Below are 9,420 nucleotides of genomic sequence, written 5' to 3' on the forward strand. Positions count from 1 at the left end.
TTTCCTCTTAGTAATTTTCCATCCGCTGACCCACGCCCTGCTCCTTGTCCATAAACTCCCACTTTTCCTTGCTGTGTGAGTTCTTTGTCTCTCCCCCACTGCAAGACACCATTGTAGTGGCCCCTAAACCTACTGTGATGGCCCCGTTTGAATGAAGTCTGCCTCACTGTGCTTTCATAATCGTCACCCAATACTTTTTTCTTTAACATCTTTTTCAGATAGGAATAGAGAGGACTTTGGACTAGTGTCTTTTCAGATGTTTGGGGAGGGGACGACTCCTGGTCAGGTACATAAACACCCACTCTCTGCAGGCTGAGCACCCTCGGGGTGGGGACTTCACCAAGCAGCTGTGGGCAGGGCAGAGGCAATGGTGGTGGGAGGGAGGAGGTGGAGCCTCCTTTTTCTAGGGCATGTGTCACCTGCCTCTTGCCCAGGGGTTCGGCCCCGGCACTACCCTCCCAGTGTCGGTGGCAGTGCGAAGCTGGAGCCTGCTCCTCAGAGCCTTTGGAGCAGATCGCGGACATTCGGAGCTCTATGTCGCTGGCCCCCCAGAACCCAGAACATGGCAGGTGGGGCGCAGGCCAACCCCAAAGGGTGCAGGAGGAAGGTGCTGGGTAGACATTCCTCTAGGTGGAGGGGCCCGAGTCTCAAGGCCTCTTCTCCTGTGAGGACCTCCAGGTATGTGCTCGCTCTGCTGGGATGGAAGCCACCATGGAGGGGAGCAGGGATGGGGGTGGGGAATTGGCTCCTTCAATCCATTTCTCCAGAAAGGAGAGCTCTCAGTCTCTGAGTGATGGCTGAGAAATGCCATTGCATTTTCAGCACTAGAAGGACCTTAGGGATCATCTAATCAATCTTCTTGAGGCACCTGAGGCCCAGAGAAGCTAAGAGGTCTATCTGAGGTCACACGGCATTTTGGAAGCAGAGCCAGGACTAGAACCCAGGGACCTAGGTCTCTTGGTTCCAAGTACAAGACTCAGGCAGCAGGTTGGGTCACATGACTTTCTGGGGCAAATATGGAAGTGGGGTTGTTTCTGATCTGCAAAGTGATCAGACTCCATGAGACAGTGAGCTTCCTGTCTTGGAAGCTGATGCAGGGAGGCGACGCCCATTTACAATGGGAAGGAAGGAGTCACCCGGTGCCTCCTGGCTCCGCCCCCCTGGGGGCTTTGCTTCCAAGAGGTGCAGGGCAGGTGGGAGGCATTCAGATCTTCCTGGAGGTGCTCGTCACAGGCCTGGGGCAGCAGGAACCAGGGCCTCAATGCTCTCTAGGCCATCCCGGGACAGCATTGATGGCACCTGTAATGATAATGAGGCCCAAGAAGGAGCAGCAGGCCCAGAACTGCAGGAAGGCGGAAGGGCGGAACTCAGGGCCTGGGTTTCTTCTTCTCGCAGATCTAGCCTGGCTATGAGAACGTTCTTCACCATCGCCATCCTGGCCGGCAGCAGTGAGTAAAGGTTTTGGGGACACCCTTCCCTCTCCCCCACCCCCGGCTCTTCTCCCTTGGCCCCGGGTGCCTTGGTTCTCCATCTGCTGACCAGCGGCAAGGTCTCGGGCCTGCCTTTTGTCTCTCTGGGCCTCCAGTTGCCTGCTCGGCCCCCATCAAGCTTCACCCTCTCTCTGGGACTGTTTATTCCTCCAGCCACCTATAAACACGCCACGGGCAGTTGGCATTTACAAGCCTCAAAGGGGCAGGGCCCAGAGCTGAGCAAGCATCGTAAAATGGTGGTATTTGCTGGGCGTCTGGGCACCCCGGCAAACCCAGGTGTTTGCGTATCTAGGGATGTGTGTTTGTGTATGTGTGGGTATGTAGACAGGAGCTAATGAGTTTGTGTATAGACACACATGTGTCTATGTGTGTGCAGGTGTGTCTGAGCATATGATGATGTCTCTGTGTGTTACACACATTGGTAACGTGTAAGTGTGTGTTACGGCGGAGCGTGTATTTAAAGCGTGTATATGTATGAATGTAGGGGTGCATGTGTCTGCACATAGTGTGAGTGGAGCAGTGCTGTGTGTGCAAGTGTACAAGCAGATGATGAAACGAATCTGGGGACTTCCGACCAAACTGGTGACCCCAGGTGTATGGATTGGGGACAGCCGAGGCCCCTGGCACAAATCTGACGCCCCGCACGTCCCGACGTTCTGGGGGCAGGTGCCTCGGGTGTCAAATGGACTGAACCGCCTGCTGGCTTTCCATGCAACCTGTTTCATGTCTCCTGAACACAGGGCCTGAGGAACAGAAAGAAATACTGGAAACAAAATAAAGTTAAATATGGCCAGACATGAGAAACTGTTGGTTGTATTCAGGCAAAATGATCTGTGATTTAGAAAATTACCACTTGAGTTCAGCTCAAATCACTGGTTGGGGACAGAGCCTTCAGCCCGACTGAGCAGATTTTTGCTTCTTGCACGAGCAGGGATGTGGCCTCAGCTTCAAGCATGGATTCCACTCTGGCCGCTGCATGTGTGTGGGTGTATTTGCGATATGTGAGAATGAATGTGTGTACGAATGTGTACAAGTGTGTACAGGTGTGTGAGGTGAGTGTGGGAACCTTCGCGAGGATGAGGTGTGTCTGAGTGTGTGTATGAGGGCAATATGTGTTGTGCTCGAGTGTGTGAAGTATGTGTGGGTGAGTGTGTGGATGAGCGTGTGAGGTCGGCAAGTATGACACTTTGCCTCTGCCCCCCGGGGTAACATCTGGGTGCGAGGTGGGAGCAGGGGGCCCTTTCAGGCTGAGGGCGCAAGCAGGCCAGGACCTCGCGCGGGCAGGCCCTCCTCAAGGCTGCCTCAGATTTAGGAATTGAGGCCAAAGAGGTTGTGCAACCTGTCCACGGCCTCGCCGTGCTGATGGAGAAACCTGTTTGCAAACCCACTGTCTGACTCCCAAGCTGCTTGGCACATGCATTTTTCTCCTGCACCAAGAAGCCAGCAGAGCAGGAGGAGGCGGGGGAGAGCTAACATTCCCACAACGACCCCCGTTCCTCCCCCTCCCCCGCCAAGCCCCATTCTACACCTTTCAACAACTGTCACCGCCAGATCTCTGGGCAGCTCAGAAGACAGGCTCAGGACTACAGGACTCAGGGTCTTCTTTCTCCCTGCCCTGGACCCCAACTTGAAGACTGATATGGTTCTAAACCTGCCTCTTAAAGTCACCTGTCATTCTCCCTACTCCTTCCCCGTGTCCTCTCTTATTTGCTCCTTATTCTCTGTAATGATGAAAATCACGAAGCCGATAGACAGGACCACTCAGGTGGAGCAGGATCCTGACATCAGCTCTCTGAGGGGGGTGGCGGGCCGGGCCCAGGGTCCCCACGGGCCCCAGGAGGTGGCAGGCACCATGGAGGGAGCGAGTGCCTGGTGGGTGCTGGGACCCCGAGCTGGGTATTAGCCGGGCTGATCGCTGGAGGTCAGGATTGTTGTTCCCATTTTACAGATGGGAAAACAGAGCTCCAGGGGACTGTAGTTACGGGCCTGGGTCCGTCTGACTCCAAATTCTGTGCTCTTCCCACTAAGGCATGTTGAGGTAGTAAGTTCCCCATCACTAGGTTGTCTCAAGAAGCAAGCAATTGTGGCCTTTGGAATTCCATCCGGCCTCCAATTTTGGAAATTCTTGGCTCCTCCCTCCCCTGGCACATTCCCTCTTTCAGGCGGTGGAGCAGAATGGGGAACGTAGTAGAGAGAGTAGGGGCAGGGCGCTGAACACCCCGCTGGAGGAGCCCAGGGTGGGCGAGGCAGACAGGAGCTGCACTGCGTGCTGGTGGGATCACAGCTCTGGGGCCCAGAAACCTGGGGCCGTGTCTGGGCTCTGCCACCTCCGGTCGTACGATCTTCACTGATCTGGGCCTTAGTTTGCTCATCTGTAAAATGGGGATGGAGCGGCTCCCCTGCCTGTGCATGGGGCGGCCCCACCCAAACGAGGACCAGAGTGCCAGGCTTTGCGTTGACTCAGCAGTGAGCCACGGGCAGATGCGGAGGAAGCACAGGCCGGGAGCCCAGCAGGCAGGGGCGCTGGCGGCGGGACTCTGTTCCCGGGGCGAGCTGGCTTCCAGGTGCCAGGAACCTGATTTTGCTGGTATGTGAGATGCCGACAGAGGGAAAGGAACATGTGTGTGTGTGTGTGTGTGTGTGTGTGTGTGTGTGTGTGTGTGTCTTCATTGAACAACCAGAGCACTCGGTCATCTCTGGATTAATTCTGAGAGGGACCAGCCCCAGGACTGTGGGTGTGAGGCTGAGGGCAGAGGAGCCAAGCCACGCCAGAAGGGCCCAGGATCAAACTCCTGTGTTCAGAAAGGCACGTGGCGTTTGCAGAGCCCCTTACAGTTGCTGGGCACTTGAGCTTTCAGTGCTGGGTCAAAATTCTGTCCCTACCACTTTTCAGTGCATTCTTGGAAAAGTTACTAAGTGCTCTGGGCCTCGGTGTCCTCATCTGTAAAATGGGACAGCTACACCACAATAGCATCCTGAAGGATTGCAGTGAGCACTCCATGAGTTAATGCAGAGAAGGGGCCCAAGGACAGTGCCTGGCAGAGAGCAGTCCCCAGAGAGTGACTCGTAGTACTCTCCCAAGGCCGCAGGGCCTAATGCAGGAATGTGGGTAACGCTTGCTGCTTTGTGGATCGCTTCCTTCCTCCTGCTCTGCCCAGCTGCCCGCTGACCCCTTGACCTGGCCCTGGGGGTGGGAGGACAGCCAGTCAGGTGGGGCAGGGCGCTCAGGGCACCCCTCACTTCCCTCGCAGTCTTGGCTGTGGCCCACGGCAGCCTGTTCAACCTGAAGTCCATGGTGGAAGCCGTCACGGGGAAAAGTGCCATCCTGACCTTCGTAGGCTACGGCTGCTACTGTGGGCTGGGAGGGCGCGGCCTGCCCATGGACGAAGTGGACTGGTAGGTTCTAGAACGCCTGGGCTTCTGTCAAGACCGGGTGGGAACAGCAAAGGTCAGATCGATCTCCATCTCTAAAAGGTGGGAGAGGGCCCTTTCCCTAAAGGATGATGCTCATTTGATGAGTTAGTGACGATGAGCCTGACCTTTGACCTGTGGCCTCTCCAACCATCTTGGACACTTTTTATCGTTGGACGAAGGCACGGTCTGTGAGCCCTGCCTCCACCAGACTGGAGGCTCTAGAGGACAGGGCTGTGCGTGTTCCTCCCTTAGACTGGGAGTGGCTTATCTTGTGTTGCTATCTCCCCAAAAGCAACCAGCGCCAAGTCCGGTATCACGGGGAGCTTAATAAATGCATGTGGACTGATTGTCTTCCTTCTATCGGAGGCGATGAGGACAGCCACACTGCGTTTGCCTCCTGTCACCCACCCCCAAACCCCAATCAGTCCTTCAGAACTTCGCTCCTCCCTGGCCATCACGCACGGCCAGGTATGGGCTCTGCATGTCGTCGGTACCCTCTGACACTGACCTAACACTATCCCTCCCTCCACCCTGACCACAATGCTGAACCTCCTGACCCAGGGGAAAAGCTGGAGTCCTGGGCATAGGACAAAGAGGCAGAATCGTGGACAAAAACTTGGGGCACGGGCTGGCTCTGCCTTGCTGTGTGACCTCAGGCAAGTAACCGGCCCTCTCTGGGCCCCAGTTTGAAGGTCCGACCCGCGAGGAAATGAAACGGATGATCAGTGTCTCTGTAGGTAGGAGATGTGCCACGCCTGGCTCTGGGCTCCCTCTCCTCTCCCCGGCCCTAGGTGCTGCCATGCCCACGACTGCTGCTACCAGAAGCTGTTTGACCAGGGCTGTCGTCCCTACGTGGACAACTATGAATACACCCTCGACGGCAATGCTACAATTGCTTGCAGTGAGTCCCTTCCCCGACACCCCTCCCGCCCCAGGAGAAGGGCACGAACTGCCGGGCCCCCCAGCCTGTGCTGGGGCCCTGGGCAGGGTTCCCAGATGAAATATGGAACACTCAATTAACTTCAAATTTCAGATAAACAACAAAAAAATGTTTTCATATAACTATAACCAAAATGTTGTATGAGGCATACTAATACTAAAATTTAAATATCAACCTACTATCAATTGGTATTAGTATAGAATTAATAATTAGCATAAGTATGTCCTATGCAATGTTTGCGCGACATAGTCATTACTAAAAGTATTTATTGTTTGTCTGAAATTCAAATTAACCAGGTCTCTCTTTTTTTGTTGTTTGTTTGTTTGTTTGTTTGTTAAATCTAACAACTCCCTGATAGATCTCCAAGCCTGAATTGGCTCCCTGGGTGGCTAGTCCTGGAGATGCTTAAGCTTTGGAGAACTTAGGGAGTGATTCTGATTCAGTGGATCTGGGTGTGGCCTAGATCGTCAGGTGATTGTGAGTCTTTGTGACACTCTGGCCCCGGAGCTGGGAGACCTGGGTTGAAACTCAGGTTCTGCCAGCATCTCTTTGCTGCGTAACCCTGGGCAGGGTCTTTCCCTACCTGGCCTCAGTCTCCTCACAGGTACCTGGAAGGGTTTAAATCAGAGTGGACCCATTCCCTTCCAGTTCTATCATTGGGCCACATTGGAAAGTGGCTCCGTCCCGGGATCCAGTATTTCCGGGATTCAAGCTATTGGAGCCAGGCTTGGCAGAGTTCCCTCCCTTGCTGCGGAATCTCCCCGCCATTCCCCAGCTGAAGGGTTCAGCATCCAAGCTAAAGCCCAGGTGTCTCTGCCCTGCCTCCCTCCCATCATGCGCCACCCCGGCCCCCGCCGGGGCAGTAGGTGCCCCCTGGCCCTGTACTGTGGGCGGTCATGCCTCCTTTGTCTCCTGTCTTAAATGCGACCCCAGCTTTGCAAAGAAACCCAAGTCTGCTCTTTGGGAAGGAGTCTGGAGGGAACCCGGCACATCGGGGGCCCTTGGGAGCTCAGAGCTCTGTGGTCCTCATTCTCTGCTGCTCAAACATGGGGTGGAAGGGCTGGCTCTAGAGAGGGGGTGTGCCCTCATTAAAACCCCAGCAGTGGTTTCCAGGGTGGCTTCTGGGGATTCCTGAGGGTGTGGGGTCGGCTGTTGCACAGAGGTGATGGGGGTGGTGTCCTTGAGTCCAGCTCGCTCTTTAAGGTATGTTACAGCGAGAAAGAGGCTTATCTTTAACTGCTCGACGTGTTAGCTTTCTGGGAAGAGTTTCATTTAAGAGAAAGACTTCTGCTGATGGAAAATTTGAAATGTTTGCAAACCATTGGCTAGTGGGTGTTTCTCAGAGGGTGTTCCCTGAGTCTGCATCACCTAGGTACTTGTTAGAAATGCAGATTATCAGGCCCTGCCCTGACCCACTGAATCTGAAGCTCTAGGGGCGGGGTGGAGCAGTCTGTTTTAACGAGCCCTCCAACTGATTCCAGTGCACACTTACGCTTGAGAATTATAGGGTAAATGATTTCTGGAGGCCAATATTAATAACACAGCAACAACAACAGTAGAAGTTACCATGTATTAAGCGTTGCTCCGTGGGAGGCACTGAGCTGAGCTCTTAACGAGTGTTTTTCTCACTCGACCCCTCCAGGGAGGGTGTTCTGTGATGCGGTGATTGAAGCGAGGAGGCCTGGGATGGCAGAAAGTAACCTGCCTGGGGGCGGGGTGGGCGAGGAGGGGAGGCGAGCTCTTGAGTTTCTGTCCCAGCTCTGCCTTGGTTTGCTGGGCGACTTAGGTAAACGCTACCCCTTTTATGGACCTCAGTTTTGCCAACGATGCAATGACATGTTGCACTTGAGTGGCTCCGGATTTTAGCATGGACCAGAGCCGCGTTGAGGGTTGTCGACACAGGCTGCTGGGCCCGGCCCGGAGCTGCTGGGGTGAGCCCGCTTGCGCTGCCGGTGCTGCCGTCCCTGCGGCCGCGATCCGAGGACCCCGGACCCTCAGGCTCACGTGCTTCCCTCCACAGGAGATCTCAACGAGACCGAGTGTGACAGGCAGACCTGTGAGTGTGACAAGAGTATAGTTCTGTGCTTACAGAACCAGACCTACAACGAGGAGCACCGCAACTACCTCAACATCTACTGCCAGGGCACCACGCCCAACTGCAGCATCTACAAGCAACCTCAGAAGAAGGAGGCCTGCAGGCCTGTCTCCCAGGCGCCCCCTATACCTCCCTAGCACCCCCTGGGGCCTGACAGAGAAGAGGGGTGGAGGTTCCAGCTTTGAGGACCAGACACATGCAGCAGGTGGAGGTGGGGGCAGATCGGGAGCCCACAGGCTGCACTGCCACCTCCTCCCTGGAGCCCTCCAGCCAGGCTGGTCCCCAGAGGCTCCTCCAGCCCAGCACTGGGGCATGGCCGCATCCTATCGCTGGTCGTGGACTTGGCAGGGAACATGTGGCCTGATGGGGTCTCTCCTGAGCATGGAAAGCAAGGCCTGAGAAAGAGGCGCCAGGCCCCCAGGTCCTCGACAAATGGGGCCCAGCCCTTCAGCCTCTCTCCCTGCTCCTCCCCTCATGCAGCAGCCAGGCCAGTGGGTGGAAAGACCCCAGATTCCACTCTCCCTTGGCTGGAAGAGGCGGGTCAGAAGCTCTCTCAATGGGGAAGAGGCCGAGGGCTGAGGGAAGCGAAGGCAGGAGGGACTGTAGTCCAGTGGTCAGACAGTGTTGACTACTTGGTTAAGCATTTATTGTCAAGTGTCAAACTCCAGAATGCTCGACCTTCATCCCATCCTTTTTGTTGAACAACTGAGGCCCCGAGAGGGAAAGTAACTTGTCCAAAGTCACACAGGTTTTAAGTCTTGGACTAGGATCTGAGCCCTCCTTACACCTTCTTCACGACTCAGGCATCTGGGGGCAGGGAGATGAGGGGCAGATTCCAGTAGGGCACCAGATCCTGGGTCCTAAAACTGGCCCTTTTTCTAACTTAGGCCTTTCCCTGTTATGGGCATCGGTTTTCCCCATGTGCAGAGTGATGAGAACTGCTGTTTCAGATGCTCCCCAAAGCCATGTGGTTTCTTGGGGACATCTAGGGATGATCTCTGGGGAATGGGAGGCTGGGCAGATGGGGCACTGCCCCCCCCCACCCCAACTCAATCTTCAGTTGAGCAGCCCTGCTTTTCCTGTAGTCTATATTGAGCTTCACATAAAATACTGGAAGAAAAGAGATTCTTGAGTGACTTTTTTTTAAGTTTGCAAACTCCTGGACAAGATTGTCCATTGGTCCATTCACTCAGTGGACCTATACCGACGGTCTCCTATGGACCGGGCATGACTCTGGGCTCTGGGTCAGACACCACTAATGAGACACAGCCTCGACCTGCAGGAAGCCCACAGCCTGGCAGGAAGAGGACACGTGTGCATCGATAACCTTGACTCAAGGTGCCAAGGGGTGTCATGGTGAGCATGGAGGGCGAAACCCCAGGTGTGTCCATGGCAGTCCTGGAAAAGACTCCAAGAGGACAAGGGGCAGAACGGGGATGGTGTATGAGGCCTCTGGAGGTGAAGAGGAGGAGTGGGGTTCA

The 9,420-nt window shown here is 55.2% G+C and overlaps 1 protein-coding gene across 1 annotated transcript; it reads left to right on the plus strand.

Annotated features, from left to right (window-relative positions):
* The first annotated feature begins 469 nt into the window (after positions 1 to 469).
* PLA2G2F (phospholipase A2 group IIF) lies at positions 470 to 9,035 on the plus strand. Its single transcript, XM_016128255.2, has 5 exons — positions 470 to 678; positions 1,396 to 1,448; positions 4,742 to 4,886; positions 5,696 to 5,805; positions 7,865 to 9,035. Exons 1-5 carry the CDS (start codon positions 563 to 565, stop codon positions 8,074 to 8,076), a joined length of 636 nt encoding a protein of 211 aa, XP_015983741.2. The 5' UTR covers positions 470 to 562; the 3' UTR covers positions 8,077 to 9,035.
* Positions 9,036 to 9,420: the final 385 nt, after the last annotated feature.

The sequence above is a fragment of the Rousettus aegyptiacus genome, unplaced genomic scaffold (assembly GCF_014176215.1).
Source record: "Rousettus aegyptiacus isolate mRouAeg1 unplaced genomic scaffold, mRouAeg1.p scaffold_m13_p_1, whole genome shotgun sequence".
Lineage (NCBI taxonomy): Eukaryota > Metazoa > Chordata > Mammalia > Chiroptera > Pteropodidae > Rousettus > Rousettus aegyptiacus.